At 38.1% G+C, this 24750-nt stretch overlaps 1 protein-coding gene across 14 annotated transcripts in view; it reads right to left on the bottom strand.

Annotated features, from left to right (window-relative positions):
• EIF4G3 (eukaryotic translation initiation factor 4 gamma 3) overlaps positions 1-24750 on the bottom strand; it is a 292964-nt gene that overhangs the window by 6871 nt on the left and 261343 nt on the right. For 9 of the 14 annotated variants that reach the window (XM_037140123.2, XM_037140128.2, XM_037140124.2 and 6 more), the window contains 6 exons: positions 23913-24031; positions 21592-21764; positions 16037-16162; positions 14535-14616; positions 12422-12520; positions 2822-2968 (listed from right to left, as the gene is read on the bottom strand). In XM_037140123.2, the coding sequence (XP_036996018.2) occupies positions 2822-2968; positions 12422-12520; positions 14535-14616; positions 16037-16162; positions 21592-21764; positions 23913-24031 (746 nt within the window). The remainder of the gene's footprint in view (positions 1-2821; positions 2969-12421; positions 12521-14534; positions 14617-16036; positions 16163-21591; positions 21765-23912; positions 24032-24750) is intronic. The other 5 variants (XM_037140126.2, XM_037140134.2, XM_037140131.2 and 2 more) reach the window with 1 other exon arrangement.

Here is a 24750-nt window from a genome sequence, read left to right as displayed (position 1 = left end):
CATGAAATCATAGATTAAGCAAAGATGTTAATAACAAAAATGGGCAAGAACAAGAAGGAAGATGGGCCTCCTAGTTGGGATAGATAAGCAAAATCGGATTTACACAATACTGGTGTCAGACAGAGCAAGAAACATCTGTATGTATTATGAACACAGCTACTATTGTTTCTGCTTCCTCACTTTCATTTAAAAGATTTTATTTATTTTTAGAGGGAGGGAAAGGAGGAAGAAAGAAAGAGAGAGACATCAATGTGCAAGAGAAACACTGATTGGCCACTTCTCTCATGCCACCAACTGGGGACCTGGCCTGCATGCGTCCTGACCGGGAATCAAACCAGCAACTTTTTGGTCCACAGGCTGGCTGGCACTTAGTCAACTGAGTCACACCATCTAGGAGCTCATTCTCTTTTTCAGTCATCTTTATTAGGTATAATTTACATTTAGTAAAATTTACCCTTTGTCTTCTCTTTTAAGAGTAATTGTCCAGAATAGGTAGAATAATTATGTAACAAAATCAAGCCTAATATGAAGTAAAAATAGCATCATTTTGCAATACATGTGGAAATAAAAATAAAAAAAATTTCCCCAAATTGCTCATGATGGCGATCTACGAAAAATCGCAAAGAGAATAATGTTAAATATGCAAATGCTGACCTGACCTCTATGGTGTCAATCACACACCAGCAAGACTGATCCTGATTTTATGCTAAATTCTACAACCAACCGCCACATGAATGAGTTAAAAGCCTAAGAGAGGAAAGAGATGGTTATGCTAGGAGGACAAGTACATGAGAAACAAGTCATGCTAAAACGACTTTTCCTTTTCCTTAGCTTGGATGGATACAGGCAGAACTCCCCTGGACTTCAGCAAGGCACCTGACAAATGATCTAATGACAGATACCCCCTTGTAGATAAGACAGAACGGAGAGCTAGACAGTCTGAGGTGACATAATAAACAGGTTAAGAGCTGAAAGTGTCCACGGCGCAGGGGGTGCAGTCTGGTCCCTGAACCTGTGCTGCTTTCTCCTTGGTCCTTCCCCATTTACACTCTACCCATAACTTGGACAAGAAGATAGTTGGCATATTAGTGAAAGGAAAGGAGAATACAAAGTGAAAATGATGGCAAGTAAATTTAATGACCAAGTCAGAATGTGAGAGTAAAAAATGCTGGTTGCCTCTCATACACCCTCGACCAGGGACCTGGCCTGCAACCCGGGCATGTGCCCTGACCAGGATCAAACTGGCCACCCCTCAGTTCACAGGCCGATGCTCAATCCACTGAGCCACACCAGTGAGGGCTGAGAAAGGCTGTTTACTTTAAGATGAACATAAACAGAAATACATGTAAAAACTCCCTTCCGGTTCCAAAACAAAATGCCTAAGCTCAGAATGGGAGAGGATGGCAAAACTGTAGACTGTGAAAGAACGGGAACTACAGACTGAGAGAGCAGTCTGTGTTCAGTGCGATGGGCCTGCCAAGAGCACACAGTCGGAACAGGAAACCCAACAGCGCCGTCTAACTCTGCTGGACCACATCTGGTGATCATGCTCAGTTTGCACATGTCACTCAAGACTTTAAGAAAGTAAGAAAGAACCTAGAGAGAGAGACGGGAATATAATAACAGACTATTACAATTAATTAAAAGATTCCCCACTAGGTGAGATGACAGACTTATCTTGCATGGATATGGGGAAAAACAGGTAAAAAACCCAAAAACCAAACAAACAACCCCCCCAACAATCAAATTATCAGAAACTTCATTATGTCCCAATGACTAGAAGTGGTTAAAGGAATAATAACCTATTAGAAGGACTACAAAAGAGGATTTATAAAGAGGGAAAGGAATAGATTAGCTCTCCATCGCTTTCCTTCAAGTTGGATTACTGTATGATTCCACGGAAAATGTGCACAAATCAAACACACCTATATACATACAAATTACTATGTGAAGAAATGCAGTCACATTAAAAACAGACATGATCAACAGACTTCACAACACAAGATAAATGAGTTATAAATTTTTCAAAAGGGAGTGTATTAAGCTAACACCTCAAGGATAGTATTTAAAAAGTGAAAACACTTAAAATGCAAATTTTTGAATGGTAAAATATAGGTTATATCCTAACTTAAGAAGAAACCCAGGAAAATGGCTCATGTTCTGAGTATTTTTACTTGACTTTACAAAACCTAATCTTTTTATTTTTTAAAGATTTTATTTATTTATTTTTAGAGAGAGGAAGACAGGGAGAAAGAGAGGGAGAGCAACATCAATGTGCAAAAGATATACTGACAGGTCGCCTCTTGCATGCCCCTCAACTGGGGACCTGGTCCACAACTCAGGAATGTGCCCTGACTGGGAATCGAACTGGCAACCTTTCAGTTCACACGCAGGCACTTAATCCACTGAGCCACATCAGCCAGGGCAAAACTAATCTTATAAAAATAGAAAAACAGACATACAGAGTTACAAATACACGTACATGTAAGAACATAAACAGCCTTGGCTGGTGTGGCTCAGTCAACTGAGCACCAGCCTGCAAACCAAAGGGTCACTGGTTCAATTCCCAGTCAGGGCACGTGCCTGGGTTGTGGGCCAGGTCCCCAGTGTGGGGTACGTGAGACGCAACCACACATTGATGTTTCTGTCCCTCTCTTCCTCCCTTCCCTTCCCTCTAAAAAGATATGAATATTTAAAAAATACAAACAAATATTAAAACTAAAAACACCTATGGAAGTGAAAGATTAACTATGTGAACTAAGGAAACCCCTCAGGAATCTCTCTCGCAGAGCCATCGTCCAAGGGAACGTAGTGGTCATACCTCCACCCAGTCAAAGATCTGCTCATCATTTGCTTTGTCCTCAATAATGAGTTTCTCAAGTCGATTGTATAACTCTTCAGCAGAGAGTTCTTTCTTTGAAAGTGCTTCAGAGGAACAGGAACTGTCAGACTCTATAAAGTCCAACTTCTAAAACATAAAATGTTAAACACATTAACATAATTTATTAATAATAACTTAGAGTGAAAAACAAAGTTATGAACTTTATTTTCAATTTTACATGGGATCGAAGTGGTCAGCATAAGACATTTTATATTTATAGATCTGAAAGATTCTCATACCACTCTCCTGAATATTTCTCCAACTTCTTATACTGTGTATTTCTGATTATATTTAAAACAAAGCAGACAAACAAAACTCCCTGAATTATTTCTCCGGGTATACTTACCTCTAAATCACTCTGGGCTTTAGTCTCCCTCTTAGCTGTGACAAGCTGCAAGGAGGGCAGGAGTACTACCTAGGATACAATTTAACTCCTTATCTGCAGCCTGTGGTTTATGATTAGCATCACCACACTGCGGCTGTCAAAACTTTTTGGTTTTGGTTTTTTGTTTTAAAGATTTTATTTATTTATCTTTAGAGAGAAAGGGAAAGAGAGAAGGAGAGAAATATCAATGTGTGGTTGCCTCCTGTGAGTCCCCTGCTGGGAACTGGCCTGCAACCCAGGCATGTGCCCTGACTGGGAATCGAACCACGATCCTTTGGTTCACAGGCCCGCGCTCAATCCACTGAGATACACCAGCCAGGGCTTGGTTTTGGTTTTGTTAAGTCCTTCAAACACTTCCTGACCATTCTGAATGCAAGTGTGAGAAATGATGACATAACTGTTTTAACTCTTAGGTGAGTAGTTAAAAAAAATCAGTAATCAACATTATTGGTAAGACATTGTAGTATACACTTTGCTTTATTAAGCTTTGCTATGTAAAAATCATTAAGATTAAAATAGTAAAGATTATTAACATACGTTTTTTTGAATACTTTTCAAAGACTGACATATTCCTATACCTTTCTTGGATTTAGAAAAGAAAAAAATTACCTTGAATTCTACAAGTTTTTTTATGCTATCATTTTAATTGTCTTTGCCAAATATGTAGCATTTCTAAACAATGTTTTCCTATCAAATTTCAGGTATATGATTCAATATTGCAATTTTCTTATTCAATGTTGAGAAATATCCAACCCCCCCACAACTTCAATATATACTCAAAAGAATCAGATAATGGCCCTAAGTTCTTTTAAGAACAGGCAATCACTTTTTCATAACCCTGAAACAGTCTCCAAATTTATTCTTACACTCTCAAGTGTTAGAACACCACCTTAACCTACCATCTGAGAGCAACTAACAACAATAAAATCAAGCATGATGTACTATGCTTATTAATGAAATATGATAGGAAAACTTGAAAAGCTTTAACACTGTTAAAGGGAGTCAGCAATGAGGAATAAAATTTATTTTTGTCCCTGTAGAGAAACATTTGTTTTTCAGAACTCTTGTGTTTATGTACAAGCTATTTAATTTCTTGATTCTAGAAGGCTAGACTTGGTAACATTTTTTTTAATGAAAAAAAATTTAAAAATTAAATGGTATTCATAGTTTCACAGAACAATACCAGAAGCTTCATTGGCAAAACAATTAATAAAAGAATGTACCTTCTGCAACAACTAGGGATCAATTTTCATAGGAGTAAATTAGTCTAAATCAGTGACTCCTAACTGAACAATTTCAACTGCCCTATTTTCAAACTCTCCAATTCTTTCTTCTGCCTACTCAAAGCTGTTGTGAACCCCTCTCCAGTCCTGCACTGCTTGATGACAGGGATACATTTTATAAACTGCATCATTAGGCAACGTCATCATGCAAACGCAGAGCACCCTTACACAAACTTAGGCTGTGTGGTAAAGCCAACTGCTCAAAGGCTAACAGCAGGTACTGAACACTGCAGGTAACTGTAACTCAGTGGAAGGTATTTGTGTACCTCAGCATATCTAAACACAGACAAGGTACAATACAGTTGATCCTTGGACAACACAGGTTTGAATCGCATGGGTCCACTTACATGTACTTAACCACGGAAGGAGCTTGCAGGACCGGAAGCTGCTCTGGTGAATGAATTGGAAGGCCTATGACATTACTATATGCTATTGTAAACTTCATAAACACCCTACACTCAGACTACACTAAATTTGTAAAAAAACTTTTCTTCAATAATAAATTAACCTTAGCTTACTGTAACTTTTTTACTTTGTAAACTTTAATTTTTAAAAACTTCTGGACTTTTATAATCACAGCTTAAAACACAAAACACTGTACAGCTATACGGAAATATTTTCTTTATTCAATACCATTATCCTAAAATTGTTTTCTTTAAATTTTCTCGTTAACAACCTGAAACACAACACACACATTAGCCCAGGCCTACACAGGGCAGGGTTACCAGTATCATTGTGTCCCATCTCAACATCTTGTTCCACTGGAAGGTCTTCAGGGACAGGAATGTGCATGGAGCTGTCGTCACCTATGAGAGCAGTGCCTTCTTCTGGAATACCTCTGGGAGGAAATTTAGGAGGTGCCACTCTTCTAAGAAACATGTCTGTGGTTTGCTTGCCTTTTTTCCCCATCACAGATTTGCTTATAAGCAGATAACGCACCATGAATACTCCTCTCTATTAATGAAAACCCCTCAGTGCTGGGTTCCATTTTATCAAACTTTTTAAGGAGCTTACTGAGGTCTGCAAATGCTTCAGCTAAAGCCTTCACTGCAGATCTTCTTGAGGTTCTTTTCCTTCCGCAGTCTCCTTTTCTCTTGCCTCCTTTTCAGCTATGTGCTCCTGTTCTAGTCAATTCCCCCTTAGTCGATTCTTCAGGAACCACCTCTAGGAGCACTCCGATGCCATCCTCATTCACTTCCAGGTTAAAGCTGTTGGTCCCCGCAATCACAGCCTTGTGGATGTTTCACAACCTTTGCCTGACAATATAATGACTGCTACAGTGTCACTAGGTGATGGAATTTTCAGCCCCTTTACACTCTTATGGGACCACTACCATATATGTGGTCCAGCTTTGACTGCAATGTCATTAAGTGGCACATAACTGTAGTTAATTTTTATTTCCACTATTATACCTTGTCAGCTTCAGAATTTGCTTGATTCTTATTTATAATTTCTTACTTCTTTATCCATATTTCCAAGTTGTTTTTACATCATTCTCCTGATTTCCTTTAGTTCTCTTTCTATGATTTCCTTCAGCAATTTGAGCATATCTAAGACAGTTCATTTAAAGTCTTTGTCTAGTGTGTCCAATGTCTGGGCTTCCTCAGAGATGCTTTCTGTCAATTTCTTTTTTTTTATCCCTGTGAATGAGCCCTGTTTCTTTGTATACTTTATAATTTTATATTAAGAACCTGACATTTTGAACACTGTAAATGTTAACCTGGGCATCGTCCTCCCCCTTCCCCAGAGATTGCTGATGTTGCAGTCATGTGTTTGCTTGATGACTTTGACACAAGGACTACACATTCCTTCTGGTGTGTGGTCCTTGAAATCTCTGGTTTATTAATTCTGTAGTCAGCCAGTGACCTTTCGAAGATTTCAGTGAATGCCTGGATCCAATGAGAAAGAGAGACAGATGTGGGGAATACACAAGGTGTTAATTTCTTTAAATTCTTTGTCAGACGCTATCCAGGAAATTGTTTTAGCCTGAGGAGTTAAGACAATGGCCAGGCCCTGCACTAGACCCTCAGTGAACTGAAAGCAGACTGAAAGACACAGAACCAGTCTCTGGAGGATGAGTCTTGACTGCTCAAGGAAACCTGGCTGAAGGAAAGAGGTGCTGCCGTCTTCTCAGCGGCCTGCCACTGGGCTGGGGGCTAGTCGTGCCCACAAGTAAAATGCTAAAGCATCAAAATTTACCAGTCTCTTTTTTGTCATCAAGCATTCCACTGCTATTGGTAGTACATAATTCTAAAATAGCTGATTTTAATAGATCGTGCCAGCTCAATAGCTGTTTTAGTAGAGGAACTTATTCTAGAGTTCTTATTCTTATTCTCCATCTTCCCAACATCTATTCATTGATTTTTGAAAGTGAACCAATATTACATTCCTACTTGGTTATGATGTATTTTCCCTTTTATATATTGTTGGAGTTGATCTGTGAAAATTTTCTTGAGAAATTTTTCTCCCTGTTAATTAGGAATACAGGTCTATATTTTTCTTTCCTTCTTTTGGTATATTTTATTGATTATGCTATTATAGTTGCCCCAATTTTTCTCCCCTTTACTCCCCTCCACCTTTCACCTACCTAGCCCCACCAGCATCTCCCCCACCCTCTTAGTGCATGTCCATGGCTCATACATAAGTTCTTTGGCTTCTCCATTTCCTATACTATTCTTAACTACCCCCTGTCTATTTTGTGCCTACCATTATGCTTCTTATTCCATGTACTTTTTCCTCCATTCTTCCCTCTCCCCCATTTATAACCCTCCACATGATCTCTATTTCTGTGATTCTGTTCCTGTTCTAGTTGTTTGCTTAGTTTGTTTTTTTAGGTTCAGTTGTTGATAGTTGTAAGTTTGTTCTAATTTTCCTGCTAATGGTTTTGATCTTTTTCTTAGATAAGACCCTTTAACATTTCATATAATAAGGGCTTGCTAATGATGAACTCCTTTAACTTGCCTTTATCTGGAAAGCACTTTATCTGCCCTTTCATTCTAAATGATAGCTTTGCTGGATAGAGTCATCTTGGATGCAGGTACTTGCCTTTCATCACTTTGAATGCTTCTTGCCACCCCCTTTTTGCCTATAATGTTTCTTCTGAGAAATCAGCTGCTAGTCTTATAGGAACTCCTTTGTAGGTAACTACATCCCTTTTTCTTGCTGCTTTTAAGCAGCATCCTTTTCTTTAATCTTGGGTAATGTAATTATGATGTATCTTGGGTGTGTTCCTCCTTGGGTCCAACTTCTTTGGGACTCTCTGAGCTTCCTGGACTTCCTGGAAGTCTATTTCCTTTGCCAGATTGGGGAAGTTCTCCTTCATTACATGTTCTCTTTTTTTTCATTATATTTTCAACTAAGTTTACAATTTCTTGCTATTCCTCTTCTCCTTCTGGCACCCCTATAATTCAGATGTTGGAATGTTTAAAGTTGTCCTGGAGGTTCCTAAGCCTTTCCTTATTTTTCTGAATTCTTGTTTCTTTATTCTGTTCTGGGCGAATGTTTATTTCTTCCTTCTATTTCTAATCATTGATATGCATCCTGGTTTCTTTCTCTTCAATGCTGGCTCCCTGTATATTTTTCTTGACAGTTTTGCACTTTATTTTATACATTACAATCAAAGGTGGAGGCATAATGGGGTTACATGAAACGCACTGCTGATGCATTAGGGAGGAGGGAGAAAGCAAAGCAGGAAGATCTCTGGGACTAGATAAAAAGTGAAACAAACACACACTTTTTTTTACAAAGGTGGGTATAGGCAACTTAACAGTTGATAATTAACATGATAGTAACAACAAGGGGATTTGTGGTCCCTGCTTTGTCTTCTGAGTTAAAATTGTTCGTGTCACATAAAGTTTGGGAACATAAACTAATATCCATAATAATAAGTTTACTGATATTCTATGAGATGTTCAATGTACTATTCCTCACTAAGAAGGCATATTTCAATAATAAGCTACGCAAAACTGCAATGAACAATGTGCACGGAGGTAGCATTTCCATTAATCCTGTACATCCATCCACAAAGTATTGCCTCGTATGATTGGTGTTTCTAATTTTCATTGAATAAACTTGTGCCTACAGTGTATCCTAAAAGAAGTAATCAAAGAGTTCAATCTATTAAGAAATGTTTCCAGACTTTGTGGTTACACCTTTTAATTTTTTTAGAAGATTCACCTATTATAAGTCTTATAAACACCTCTGCTATTTATATTAGAACAGAAAGACAATGAATACTAAAGATGAGATAATGAAAAAACAAAAATAGATTGTTTCTATTTTGTAAAAATCCTCACAGATTTTTACAGCCAGAGCTTTTGAGGCTTTAGTTTCCCATGCTGGAACCCTGGGTTGTATTCTGTCTTGCTCCCTACTTGTTCCTCCCAGCTTATCTGCATGCAAATATGAGACCCCCCCCCCCCCCCGGTCTGCCTGCTGCTGCCTCACCAGGCCCAACCCATTGCCTTGCTGTGTATCCTCTCCAGCCTGGCTGCCCATCGCTACCCCTGCTTCCAGTTTGGATGAATATTTCTTCTTCAAATCCTTGGTTCTCAGACTTCTATATAGTTCAAATATATCTACCTACATGTCCATCTTTGCTGGAAGTCCATAGTTTTCTCTTATTCTCTAGTTTTGTTATCAAAGTAATATTGGCCTCACAGAATGAGATGCGAAGTATCTCTCCTCTTCAGTTTTCTGGTAAAACCGGTATAATTTTTTTTTTTGAGAACTGGTTCATTTCTTCCTTAAATGTCTGGTAAATTCAATAGTAAAACCATTGGGGCTGGAGTTTTCTTTGTGAGAATATATTGAAATATTTCAATTTTTTAAATAGGCAATATTCAGGTTATTTATTCTTGAGTTAGCTCTAAAAGCTTGTATCCTTCAAGATATTGTTCATCGCAACTAAGCTGATAAATGTTTATTGGCATAAAGATTATTCACAAAGTTCTCTATCCATTACATGTATCATCTGTATCATGTTACTACCTCTCTCATTCTTTTTACTGGTAATTCCTGTCTTCTCTTTTTAATTCCTTTCCCTTATTAGTCAGAGGTTTATCAATTTTATCTTCCAAACAATCAGCACTTGACTTAAATTTTTTTGTTTCACTGAGTTATGCATCTTATTATTGACTACTATTTACTTTTGATATTTTTCTCTTTCTAATTTTGTAAGGCTGAAGCTGAGGTCACTGACTTTTGACCTACTTTTAGAAATACAGGTGGTAAGTGCTAAAAGTTTTACTATAAGTACTGTTTTAGTTGCATTCCATAAATTTTTATATATTGTGTTTTCATTTTCATTCAGTTTAAAATACCTTTCCTATCTTTTACATTTTTTTGTTGATGCATGGATTACTCAGAAGTGTGTTATAAAGTTTCCAAATGTGTTGCCCCTCATTCTTAAAGGTTCAGTTGGAGAAGCAATTCTAGATTAACTGACATTTTCTCAACAGCGTGAGACTATTCCACCACCTTCTGGCTTTCACTGTTCCTGTACCAAAGTCTGTTTGCCCTCTGTAAGGTAATAAACTTACTTCTTGCTAGCTATTTTCAAGTCTTCTGGCTTTACTATTATGCAGTTTGATCATAATTGACCTGTGTGCTACATGTGTGCCTTTTATATAGATTCACATATTTCACCAGTTCTGGAAAAGCGTCAGCCACAGTCTCTCAAATGTTTTCTCTTCACGAGTCACTCTATTTTTCCTTCTAGGACTCCACGTAGACACATATTAGACTTTCTCATTTTGTCCCCTAAATCTCTTTAACATCTCTTATAATTCTATCTAGTATGTAGTATCTTCTTCTTTTGGAAACTTGCCCAGTCATTTTGACTAGTCTCTTCTTTTTTGCTCATTTTTGTGATTCCCTCTTTTTAAAACATGTTATTTTATATTTTGAGTAATAATTCCATTATCTTAGGCCTAAATCTAGCATTTGCTGTCTATTTACTCTCATTCACGATTACTTATTTCATTATGTTACATGAACTCTTAGGTGTTAACTCATACATTTAGATAATGTTAATTCGTAGAACATAGGAGACCTAAGCTGAGAATGTTTTTGCAAAGTGCATTTTTAGTCTGCTTCTTGGAGCCAGGACAATATTGAACTTGGGACCATTTCAATCTCTTTCAAGATCTCTGGCAGCACTTGTAATGGCACTGGCAGCATGCCCTTCAAATGTGGTTATGGTTCAGAGTTCAGATTTCATCTCTAGGTATTTTCCCCCTTACTTAAAAAGCTTTTTAAAAATATTGATTTTAGAGAAGGAGGAAAGGACAAAGAGAGAAACATCAGTTTGTTATTGCACTTATTTATGCATTTATTGGTTGATTTTTGTATGTGCCCCAATGGGGGGATCCAACCCACGACGCTGGTAGTATACTGGAATGATGCCCTAACCAAAGGAGCTACCTGGCCAGGGCTCCCCTCATTCTTTTTGTTCCTTGGAAATTTCTTCTATTCTACTAGCCCAGCAATGCTAGAGAAATTATATTTTATGTAGGTTCTTACTGTTTTCTCAGGAGTGTTCCTAATACATCCAGACTACAACCAATCAAAAGGAAGCTAAAATCCATAGTAACCTAAGGCAATGTCTTTATCCAATACAACATACTTACTTTAAAGCCATTTTCAAATTGCTTTATCATTTCATTTTTACCTAGGAGTAATTTTTTTCTCCTTTTGCCGATTTTAGCTGATTTTGCTGGCTGTCTTAGCTTTAATTTTCTATATGTTTTATGATTATAATTTATAGGGTCACTTTGAGAGACATTTTTTCTCTCTCGGTCACTCTTCTTGGTCTAATACTTTTACGGTTGCCTCCATCTGACCCTCACGACTCTCTGTCTAGCACTCAACTGCATCAACCACTGGGCCTCCTGCCGTGTGGGTTTCTAGATCCAGACAGCAGGCAGCCTAGTAAAGGTCCTGGCTATAAGACTGTGTCTACTTCCTTTCACTCATTTATTTATGGTATTTAACTATATTTTATGCAGTTAAATCTGTCCCCCAGTCCTCTAAGTTGTAAAAAAAAAAAGCACTCTAGCACCTGTTACCCACAGAAATAACTCTGGTCGTCTCTAACTGCTCTCAAATCCAGAGCTCAGACAGCTTGCCGCTTTAATCCTATTACCACCTGGTTTATGAATTTCATTTCTTTTCTTTAAAAAAAATTTTTTAAAGATTTTATTTATTTAGCTTTTAGAGGGGAAAGGAAGGAGAGAGGGAGAGAAATAACAGTGTATGGTTGCCTCTTGTGCATCCCCTGCTGGGAACTGGCCTGCAACCCAGGCATGTGCCCTGACTGGGAATCGAACCGTGATGGTGTGGTTCGCAGGCCTGTCCTCAATCCACTGAGCTATACCAGCAAGGGCAGAATTTAATTTCTTGTGTACAGAGATATATAACTTGTTTTCTTTTTTTCCAGCTTTAATTATTTATTTAAATTGTATTTTATTATTTATGCTATTATAGTTTTCCTAATTTTTGCCCCTTTGCCCTTCTCCACCTGCCCTCTCCCTCTGGCTCGTTTTGTGTGTGACTAAGTCTTTTAAATTTTATTTTTTTATTTATAGCTAATGAATGCAGAGTTGAAGTGGACTCAAAGTGACATCCTGACCATGACTCCTATTTTGGTCTAATTTTAATAACTAGAATATTAATGAAATTATCTTCATTTCCTTTATATATAGACCGACCATGGCTGACCCTCAAAGAACAGAGCGGTTAGGGGCACTAACCACCAGTGCAGTCCGAAATGTGTCTATAAATTAAATCGGTCCTTCACATACACATCTTCCCAACCGTGGATTAAAAATACACACTATCAAACAGGAAGGGGTAAGTTGTTTTCTTACATACCTGCTCCAAGAGAAAATTATGTACATCTTCCCCTTCTGGCAAAAAGTCCTTCCAGCTGAGGTCAGCCTCCCTCCACAAAGCTCCCACTTTCTTATGGCTCTGAAATAGAAGTAAGTCAAAATCCATTTACTTTTACACTGGCAAGAGAAAAAACAGAATGTAGAACTGTTAAGACTAAAAAATCTGCAACCCCCCCAAAAAAAACCCTTTTCTTGCAGATATGAAGTTAATTTCTAGGACTCTGCATAGAAACTGAGATGTCTGAATGTATGTAAACCTAATGGTGAATGGCTGAAGTACAGCTTTTTAAGGTTTAATAATTTCTTTCACTAGATGACTAACCTAGGGATCTGCAAGCTGGGATGTAGAATTTATGAATCTAATCACTGAAAAAAAGACCCATGCACCGAGTTTACAAATTCAACACTGCCTCTTTTCCTAGACAGTGCTAGATGCATCTGCCAGCAAAGCTATCGGACAGGCCTCACTGGCACTCCCCCTCATAGCACATCACCACTACGCTGTCTCACAGGAGAATGGCTAAGAAAAGCTGTTGCTCCTGAGTGAGATATGAGAAGTATTTCAAGGGAAAAGAAGCACAGGTTGAACCCAAGAAATGAAGAAGAGCTGTTGTTAGTGGAGGGGCAAGTCCACTGCTTGAATAAAGTCACAGCGACAAAGGAAAATGTCAGGGATTGAGGCTGCAGCTGTCATCGATGGTGCAGGTACTAACTATTTCACAGAGTAACTTGCCCAAGGCATAGCTGGTAACTCAGGAGAGCCGAGATTTAAACTCAGGCTGTCTCACTGCAGAGTTTATGGCCTATGAGAATTCCATTTTAGTTTTTACAAATGAAAGTTAACAAGAATTTGACTTTTAAGTAAGGACTAAAGTCAGATAGGAGAGAATAATTTTGGATCTCCAAAGTAAGGTTCAATAAAAATTTTAGTGCTAGCAAGCAAAGAGTATTAATAATAAACAGATAATCAATTAGAACTAAATTCCAGGCTACTTAGTATACCTGTCTGTGAATAACAGTTACACAAATGTAATACAGAAGGATTTCTGTAGATTTAGAGTGATAAATAAAATGTTGAATTTTAAAAATCAATGCCCGTAAAACAATGAAATCTATCATCTTGATATTTTTGGCTTTGGTTTGAATAAGTCAGAAATCACCACTGAATTTCATCCCGAGTCCTGTTTTGTTTTGACATCTCTGAGCCCAGGTGTTACCACCTTTGTGACTGCACGGCCCTTTCCCAAACCAAACCTCTAAGGCGTCCAATATAGAACCTGCCACACTCCTTTGAAACTATTGGTTTAGACTTGTCTATCTCCTGCTCCAAGTTATAAATTCTTTTAAGTTTAGTTATCTTTGTAGACTGAGATCTTAGCACAGAACTTTGCAGAGAATTATGTATATTTATTAAACTAAAATTCACAATCCTGAAGAATAATTTTCCTCACCACCTATTTCTAACTGGATTACCTAGCCCACAATCCAGAAATAACAAAATCATTTTATGAATCCTGTCTCTTTCTTGGAAAGAGGTGGAATTTTCATTGAAATTAATTAGAAAGTATAAATAATGTAGCCATTTTGTTTCAAGAAAAGATAAAATTAGTAGCTGTTGTTTACAAATAAAACATATCTTGAAAAAAAATTTTTGAGAGAGGGGAAGGGAAGGAGAAAGAGAGGGAGAGAAACATCAGTGTGTGGTTGCCTTTCACATGCCCCCCCCCACTGGGGAACTGGCCTGCAACCCAGGCGTGTGCCCCGACCGGGAATCGAACCATGACCCTTTAGTTCATAGCCCATGCTCAATCCACTGAGCTACACCAGCCAGGGCCATACCTTGAAATTTTAAAAAGTTGTATCAAATTTAGTTGAGAATAAATACTTCTTTTCCAAGTTACTAGTGAACAGAAGGACAAATGCACCCCGGAAGAAACTAGATTTAAACAGAGACCTCACTCTCTTTTTCAAATAATAAGAGAAAACAGAAATTACTTGCACAGTGATATCTAAGCCATTTACCAATAACCCTAGGTCAAAATCACTGCCCTTCCTAACATGCTGTTGGGCTGGACACTCAGTTTAACACTCACCATTTGTTTGCATAGAAGGTGCAATATTTCAGAAAGCAAGACCCCAGCTCTTCCAACAGGAAGTAAAGGTTTGCAAAATTCTCTGTGAAAGATAGGAGTAGTGATTAAGTACCTCAGAATAAACTCTCTGTTCTAAAACAGTAGGCAAACAACGTGTGCCAGAAGAACAGATACTTTACAACCTAAAGAATAATCCTGGGCAAGCCAAATCCAGTACATACTTGAAGTAATTTTCAATAGAAGTAGTTCAGAAACTTCAGGTTCATTTTATGCTTCATGGAGAAGCTGCAAAGGGACTTTAGAATTCTTGATTTTTGCCTTTTTCTTTAACTGTTTCTGTGATAGAAGCAGTTGCAAGGATCAGTCTCACTTAATAATCTATTTATTTATATAAACCCCACTTTAAGCTGAAAGAAGAAAAGCACCATAGATAACAAAGAGGTGTGAATCTTAGTTATTAACTGTTTTTAAGAAAGGAAGCCCCTTCCACCTTATTTAGAATACAGCTGAAACAGAAAGGAACCTATTTTTTTCATAGTCTAACTAGTATTTCCCAAACTGTTTTCTACAGGGTACCAATAATCATTCCTAAAAAAAAAAAAAGTTGTGCAGTCAATTAAGTGAGGCAATGTTGATTACACAAACCCAAATAGTTTTTATGTTTTGCATTTTACTGCAGGATTCTCATAACCTTGAATGTGCTATAATTTATTCTGTGAATATCAAAGAAAAGGGATACAGCAGTGCGCAGAGTCTGTCTAAATGAATGATTTCTTGGGAAATACTAGTCTATACAATGTGGCAATAATTTCCCGCTCATGTTCAAATTTAGAAATGCTTGAGACTTCAGTTCTTTGTATTACACCCTGAGCATGTACCATATAGGGGTCATGGTCTGATAAGGTGTCACAGCACTGGGGCAACGACAGACATTAGAGTCAGGTTAGCATTAAGCTGCCAGGAGCAAAATCACCTTCTAGTTAGTTACATGATTCTGGAGCCAAATCTATAATTGTTGCTAACCTCAATGGGTATTATATCCCCATCACTTCTACAGTAAACATGCAGTATGAGGTAACATTTTTATATTAAAATTAGAAGTCTTAAAGGGTCACAGCTGCATCCAGGAGTCTCTACAGGCACTAAGGCAGGAATTTTCAACCAGTGTACCACCAAGAATGTTTAAAATATGCAATACTAGACTATTAAGTCAGAGGCACTGACCTTCTTTCTCTTGAGACTGTCGAATTAAAAAAACGGTAACAGCCAACATAACAATACCTGTCCATATGAATGAATCAGGTTCTAAGTATTTTTATCAGACAGGCAAAAAATTTATTTTTTGGGGGTGCTGCCAAATTTTAGTAATTAGTTTATATGTAACACAGATGAAAAAAGTTGAAAATCGCTACACCAAGGGACCAGCAGTATGATAGAAGGCCAGCTGATGAGTTTTGCATCAGTTTAACTTGATATACATCAAAAGAAACAAGAAAACTTACATGATTAGTTCTCTCATGGAGATTCCACCTTCTTTCAACATGGGGGTCACCAGTTCCGCAAGGTACAACCAAATGTGGGGAATATCAATGGCCATGTCATCTGCCAATTCCAATGTTTCTGAAAAACTAAAAAAGAGGGAAAAATTCACATGCAAATGTAATTCAAAAGTTAAGATTAAATAAAGAGATGAAATAGCAGCTGGTAAAGAAATACCTATTAAGCACTTGCTATATTAGGTACTGTTCTAGGCATAAAGTAACTGGCTCTTGCTCTCAGAGGGCTTACATTCGTGTGGGGAGGGAGAGGAGCAGAGACGAAGGCATCCCTGCAGACAGGACAACATTCTGAGGGACGGGCTAAAAGCCGATGCTCTGAAGAACATGAACTATGGTCCCAGGATATCCCAATTCAGATGGGAGGGGGCAGGAAATACCTCTGCACAGAGGTGACATTTGAAAGACTTAAATGATGAAAATGAGGCAGTCACGTGAAATTCTGGGGAACAGCTATCAATTTAATCCCACATTATAAAGAGTTCACCACAGTTGAGTATCATATTCTCTGAGTCAGCCAGAAGCACAGACTAAAAAACCTAATAAAGACCAGAAACAAAGAGAAGAAAAGGCAAAAATCCTTATCCTTGAGGAGCTTACAATGGGGGAAAAAAATGGATGGATGTAAGAGTGTGACAATTTTACTAATAACACCATCATTATGACATGCTACCAACTGTTGTATAAAGAAAAGTTAATGGTTTCAAGCTCTCATGCTATGAAATATTTCTCAATATGAAGTAAAATAAATGGGATTTGAATAAAAGTAAAATACAAAATATCAGTGCAATTTTTCTTAACAGCATGGCTATTCATTTAGAATTATAAAAACAATGTAAGGCTTTATTAACTCATCCTATACATGTAACATATTAAAAAGTACAAAAACAAAGGTAAATTTAACTACAGGAGACACATGCACAATTACAAGGAAATACACAGAATCTAAGGAAATACACAAAAGGAATGAATGAATGAAGGAGCCATGGGCAGGCACTGTGTTCACATCCTTTCAGATCTCTGCACACAGAAACACCACTAGACGGCAGAGTAACCTTTCTGCAGGTGCCATTTCAAAACAGTTTGCAGATTAGCCACTTTATCCAATCCTGGGCTTCATGAATTCCTAATGCCAATTTTGTGACCTTCTAGCTTGCAATTATCTGTCATCTATTTGCAATACAACAGGTATTTAACTATTCTCTCATTATGTGTAGACTTCCAGCTCAGTTAATGTGCTACTAATGGACCATAATCTAGATGGACTCCAGGATTTCTGGGTTAATCACCCTACAATGCCCATCCGTGTTCCATGGGTTAGTGGCACAGATTAAGCTGTTTAATGAACCCATGACTGCAGCCATTCTGCCTTTCAGCAGTACGTGTACTGTTTTCATCTCATATTACAACGAAAAGATACCTGTACTTTTGCCTTGGTTTTCTACTTCTCCAGTAGTCATGGGACTGTCTATAGAACACAATCACTGTCAAAGACATACTGCTGATTAAAAAAAAAAAAAAGCCTATTTGGCTGAACATAGGATTTCCATAAAACAAGTCTGATAAAAGAAGAGATACTTGTTTTCAGGTTTAAAGTTCCTAAATCCTTTTGTGTGATTTTTAAATGAAAAATCTTAGGTGTGTAGAAGCTCCCCAAACTATAACAATGCCTTGCATAACACACATTTCCTGCTGGCTGAATGAATGAAACAGAGCTATACCGCACCCTTGTGCTTGGTATGCAGTGACCCTGACGCCTACTGGACTGCACTTTGGTAGGGTCCACAGGTGGGACTTCAGGCACTCTCTCCCGATTCTGACTACAGGAGATCTACTTTTACTTATTTTATATACTGAGTTCCTGCCTAAAATTTAATTAAAGAAAGGAGTGCATGGTTAAAAGTTGGAATTTACAAAATTCAGCGAAGGTCTGATCAGAAATCTGCTAAAAAGGCAAAATAATCTAATACAGTTGGGAATGGCATTGTCAGTGGCATCTTCCACAATTATGACAACTAAATAATAATAGAAATTTGGCTGTAGATAAACATGAAAGAATAAAAACATCTAAAAACTGGACTAATCAAGTATTATTGTTAAGTAATTTTAAGAATCTAGTAGTAAAAGAGAGAAATAAAAGAAGATGAAGAGCCTTCTTATCCTGCAGTATCATTGTCAAAGGGTCTCTACAACAAAGACCATTTAAACTCAATCCTACCTAACTATGTGAGCAAATAGGCTTTTCATTGTTAACTGGCACCTCTGCATTTTTGCATTTGAAACTCAGTCTGCACGTCTGTGTGAGCTCTGAACTCTGTCTTTACCAAGGTGGAACTGCCACAGTGGCAAGAAAAGTTCCAAAAGGCAGTCAAGGAGGAGATAAGAATTTCTTCTCCAATGAATATTTCTTAAAGTGAAACACTAATATAGCGAGCCTCCAGAAGGACACGTATTTTGTGTTCACTATCAACTCCAATTTTCGCCATCCTGGATTTCATTTACTAAACTTCCAAGGTAATTCCAATTCCGTGGCTAATAATGAACTGTACTCAATTACCTCTACCAGACAGTTTTTAAAAAGACGACTTCTAAAACCATGATGCATTTATCTACCTACCTACCTACCTACCTACCTACCTACCTACCTACCTGAATTACGTCCTAAAGCATTTGGATGCAAGTACTGAAAATTCTAAGAGGATGGCTTGATGTTGCCTTTGTGAAGATGAGCTTTATATATGGCAACTGTTTGCTCGGAGTTAATAACAGTACCTCATAAGAAAAATTCCAAAGGATCTAAACTTTATTTATAAACAACCCAACACAAAGAGCCTATTTGAAACTTCTGTCTAATCTGACTTAACATATAGTAGCACTGCATGCCTTAAATATGAAGGAACTGTAGGATAAATGGAACATTAGCTGGCTGGTCAGGGCCCAGTAAACTTGGAGGCCTTCTACTTTGTTTCCCAGAACCACTGCTTCAGCGGCTGCTCAGAAACTGGCACCTAACCAGCAGCAGCATCAAAGTAAGCTAACCTCAGATGGTCCCCGGCAGCGCTGTGCAAAAACAGAAATCTTTGCATATTGAGACCAAAGAGACAAAAGACTTAGGGAGTTTCCATGGTTCCAATGAACTGGCCTCTCTGGACAGTATGAACTATTTATTACTTGGGATTTTAAAGTAATTGGGAAATCGATCTATTTGCAAGAAGCCTCTGTGTGGATGATGACACTAATCTATCAGTTTGTTTCTATCTTAGAAAAAATGCCACACCTCTCCATTTAGGGAGGAATAGGGGTTTTCGTAGCGGTCCTGGTCTAAGGATGGCTTGTTCAGGTCTATTTTAGTATTAAAAGCTAGGTCTGGAGCCACTGCATTATCTTGAACTGCAGAAGGAAGAAAAACAGAGGAAGATGAAGTAGTTACTGAGACCCAGATGTGTGCATTTCATTTTCAGTCTAAATAAAAGGTTGTGGTTGTGGCAGTGTTGCCAGCAGCAGCAGCAGCAGCAGCACCACCGCCAAAAACAGTGAAAGTGTGGAGGCCATGAATGATGACACTTTTTCCTCAACGGAACCTACAAAGGGAACTGCAAACGTCTGAGACAGCCTAGAAACCCAGCTAGCACCTCCCAAGTTCAATTAAAGCTGGCGAAGCTAGACTACACTTCTAGGAGTCTTTCCAGATAGAATTAACTTCTGAGCATAGTTTGAAGATGTAAAATGCTAAATAATAATCCAGCATTCTAATTTTCAAAATTATATGGTGAATATATCATAATATCTAGGTAAAAAGCAAGTTATTTATAAACTGATAATAATAGTTACTGTGAATGCAGTTTCTAGGGGCTTGAAACTGTAGTTTCAAGTTGGCTGGCAACAGACCTGGATTTCTTTGTGAGGGTGTGGATCCCTTCATTACTCTTACTATTTATATTGGCTGGTTAGTGGAGCGAACAACATATTTCTCTTCTAAGATTGGGAAACCATCCTGGCCTTACAGGCCAACAATCATGGCAACTTTTGCCAAAGTTTTTTATTAATTTAACTGGGTCATATGGCCTTAATACAGTCAGTCACGGCATTCAGAGAAATCTAGCTTATTGTTGAAATACAAATTTTTAATGATCGTAGAGACAAGTACACATTTTTCAGAACCTTGAGGACAACACCATTTTTCATCACACACTCAAATGAGTAATTTATTCCTAAGTATGTTAACCATGGCATTTAATGGTTACGCTCTTCCAAGAGGTTGAAAGATACACAGTAGCATCTCATCACGTGTACACTGAACGTACCAGAATACATCATGAGCTTGGCAAAAAGATTTATAAGAAGCAAAATAAACAGTGCAGAATTCTTACTGTGACTCCACTTAACGAGCATATACCCTGAGTCGGTATGAGACAGGAGACGCAAATCTGATGTTCAGCCCTCAGAAGTTTCAGTTCCTGTTCCCTTAGAGATTAAGCACCTAACGGTGATGACTGTGGTTGTATGTTTATACGGTACAACATGGCTCCTAAATAAAATTCTCTACCATATGCAGTTTTAGCCTTAAACAGTGATGTTAGAACCTAAGCCCGGGTGAGACTCTGTGGTTGTAGTACAAAGAACCTAACCCATGCACTTGTGATGACGGTGTCTCACTAAGACATCAGAACCTGATCAAATGAGGACCCAACACTAGGGACAGGCAGGCACCACCAAACCAGCCGTCTACGGGAATCCTAACAAAACCAACCTGGAACTGAATCAATCACTAACGACTTGGAATTACACATCCTCCTGTGGGGCTGACACGGACACACGGCATTTCCTGGCCAAAATAACCAAGGTTTTTGAAAGACTTAAGGCTTTCAGGTTTAAGTCAATTTTTCAAATTTTTTTCACAAAAGAAAAGTTTTCTTCCTGAAAGAATAGCCAAGGGTTTACATGTAAATAGGCTAATGAAACCTCAGTTCCCCCAAGGTTAAGGGGTCTTCGCTACCTTACTTACATCACAACATAGGCCTAACAATAAGATATAAAAAAAACAACCACAGAAGATAACCTTTGTGCCCTAGCACAGTCTCCAAATTTCATCATACCACCCATCATACCATTGGTGGGTATGATGAAATTTGGAGACTGCGCTAGGGCACAAAAGTCAGTCGTTACAAATAAATTACTCATTTGAGTGTGTGATGAAAAATGGCGTTGTCCTCAAGGTTCTGAAAAATGTGTACTTGTCTCTACGATCATTAAAAATTTGTATTTCAACAATAAGCTAGATTTCTCTGAATGCCGTGACTGACTGTATTAAGGCCATATGACCCAGTTAAATTAATAAGAAACTTGATATATATTATTAATAGTATATATCAACACAGTATAGCAGACACACTTTTAATCTATGAAAAAAGCTAACAAACTTAAAATAGACAATGTACTTTAAAAATGAACTACTTACTCAAGAGCCTAATAGATAAATACCACTCAAGGAAGATACTGACCCTTTGAAAAAGTCCTGTTTGCTGAGCTTTTCTGACTGCACCAGCTGATACAGCAGTTGGCCCATGTGGTCCCTGGTGATCTGGCTCCTCTCCAGGGTGGACTCAACCCCCACTCTCACAAACACGTGCGGCGGGCCCTGGGCACTCAGCTCCTCCACACACTGCATGGCTTCCTGTTCGAATGGCAGATAAAAAGCTTACCCCAAATCTAGACAGCATTAACAGGGTTAAAATAAGTTTAAAATCTTTTACTTATGACAAACTCAGTAGAAAGTTCTGCAAATAAGACAGTTTTCACAAACAATTTTTAAAACATTAACACAGCTCAGTGAAATGCAGGCTGATATGGGCAATGTAAGTCCTATTTAAAAACAGAAGTGTGTCTTTATAAAGCAAGTATGTTTAGGTTAACAATTTTATTAAAGATCACTCAAAGGACCAGAGTCAAAAATGTATTTTTCTATACAATGTTTCTCTGTTTTATGGTCATTTAAAAACTGAATATGGCATATTATGAAATAGAAATTCAATGTTATGATTCAAAGGCCTTAAAATGGCAACTGAGGTCACTCTGTTGGGTATGTTAATATTTGCAAAATATTCACAAGACAGGTCTTCTTTCATAGGCAAGGTAATATGTTTAGCTTAAGTACTAAGAACTATGAAGTTCTTGGGGTGCGTGCCTTGTTAAGTGTTTCTTTCCATGGGGTGATCTGGCTGGGTCCACTGCCTTTGGCACGGAGGGTGGCTGCATCACTAACACAGCAGTGAGCTGCCCTGCTCTCCCCTGTCTCAGCTTTGAGTGTAAGACCCCTCAGTTTTGCCTCTAAAGAGCCTGGCTCTTATGAGGGGGAAGATGCATGTGAGAAGGGGAGCCCATGACTTTCTGTTGTTCTACAGTCCAATTAAAAACCCAACATCACAAGTTACGATGTCTCTTTTGACTCCTTTAATCTAGATCTGTCCTTTCCCTCTTTTTTGTTTTATGACATTGGCATTTTTGAAACATTCAGGTCAGGTTGTTGTGTAAAACTTTCTTACATATACTTTTAACCAATCAGCCTTTGGTTTCCAGATCCGTCTGCATCTCATGCACATTTGTGGTCTTCTAAATAAATTATCACTCACCCTCCTAACTTCTGCCTTCCAGACTGTTGCTGCTGCTCTTTATTCCCTGGGCTTCTCATCCTTGCGGGGTCTGGCCCCATTTTAATAGTGCTTTCACCATCGTAATGCCTTTTCATCTTTCTTAGCCTCTTTCTTAGACTCTTGCTGGGTCTTTCACATTTCCCAACTTCCAGGCAAGAGAAACGCTGTGCTGCTAGTTTACAAGAATACTCACCTTCTAAGACTCTAACGAACAAATCACAATATATAAAGTATATTTGTTGGCTCTTTTCTATTAATGCTCATTTATTTTTGCTGTGTTTTCAAGGGCCTTTGCAAAGTACTCTCCAACTTGCTTATCATCAAACTTTTCCCTACTTCTGAATTTTGGACAATTTTAGAGCTGGAGGTTTTTAGAAGGCTGGGTAGAGCTAGCCAAGATGATTATTTACATTGGAAAGTAGATTATAACTAGGTTAAGGGAACAAGCAAGCTTGAAAGAATTAATTATATATGTTAAAGCAAAAGTACTTAATATATCTAACAAAAAAGCCTTTGCTTACTCCAGATCCCTAAATTAGGTCCCAGTACATGATCTTTAGGATCTCTCCTAAGATCCTAAATAGTTCTACTAGTATTTACTATGACTACAATTTAAATATGTATTTGTGGAGTTACCTATTTATGGTCACTCTCTGCCACTAGAATTTATGAAGTCAGGCAGAATCTCTCTCATATTCACTACCATCTTAAAGTGAAGGTCAAAGAGAAGGTCGGGGTTAAAGGAGGGCAAATGCAAAGCTGTGACTTGAAATGTTTACTTAGGCTGTCTGACACTAGCACATTGCTTACTGCTTTGTGACTCAGTTTTCTACTTAAGAAATAAAGAAAAAGTAATGTCAGATACACTGTAAAGTTCATATAAGAATGATGATAAACTGTAAAAATCATCAGCTACCATACGATCACCCCATAGTGGGGATTGACAGGTACCCGTTCCTGCCTCCTGCCACTTGACTTTTAGATCCATAGTATCAATTTAAAAGAAGGTACTTGGCAGAAAGGTATCAGGGCTGTGCAAGCTGAACTGCGCTGCACTTGGTCACACTCTAAGTGTCATCTGTTAATCACTACAACTGACTTAGGCCAGAATCAAGTTACTATGTCTGTCACAGGGCTTATTCTGTTGTTGTTGTTGTTTTAAATTCATTTACCTTAAAATCATTAATGTGTAGAAATTCATCAATGATAGATCTGGACTTCCTCTCTATTTCCTCTTCTGACAATGAAGGCTTGTCAGAGGCTGATGTCGTTGGAATTTCTGGCTTCACTACTAGTGAGGTTTAAACAAAGCGAGAAAGTAAAAATGACAAAAATTATCATTAAAATGGTGGGATTGTGGTTAATAATGTTTACCTGTTGTTGTCACTTTTTTTCCAGTAAAAGCATTAAAAATAGACAAATTTGACAAAGACACCTAAAAGCAGAATACAGAGACATTCATTTTAGAATAGATATACACTAAGTAATTTCGTGATCCGTAATAATTAAAAGGATAGAGGAATATGAAAAACATTTGTAATTAAAGCTTTTGTGTCTATTTATGTATTTTGACTTCTTTCCGCTGCGTCAATGACGAAAAGCTCAGGCGGCCTGCACAACTGTGCACGGAGCTCTAGCCTCGCTGGCCTTTGGCAACTGCTGGAACATGACGTGGTTCTGTCTACTACTACTTTGTTCATGGTACTTCCCATCTGGGATGCTCTTTCTCTGTTCCACAATGTTCCTCCGGGCAGACCTGTCTTAACTCCTATTGGTCCTTCAGAAGTTAGGGAAGCCTTCCCTGATATACCTCTGTGTAACCCTGGATAGTTCAAGTGTTCCCTTAGAACTATGATCACTTCCCTCACAGCGTTTTTCTGTTTGTACTTATATATCATATTTTGCGGAACTATTTGATAAAGTTTCCCTGACGCAGCAGACTGTAGGATGAGAGCAGGGAACGAGTGCCCAGAAGTCACGGGCTGCTTGGTGTGCACGTGGTGACTGGAC

Source organism: Artibeus jamaicensis, unplaced genomic scaffold (assembly GCF_021234435.1).
Source record: "Artibeus jamaicensis isolate MK-2021 breed Jamaican fruit bat unplaced genomic scaffold, CSHL_Jam_final scaffold_847, whole genome shotgun sequence".
NCBI lineage: Eukaryota > Metazoa > Chordata > Mammalia > Chiroptera > Phyllostomidae > Artibeus > Artibeus jamaicensis.
This window is presented reverse-complemented; position numbering and strand designations above follow the sequence as displayed.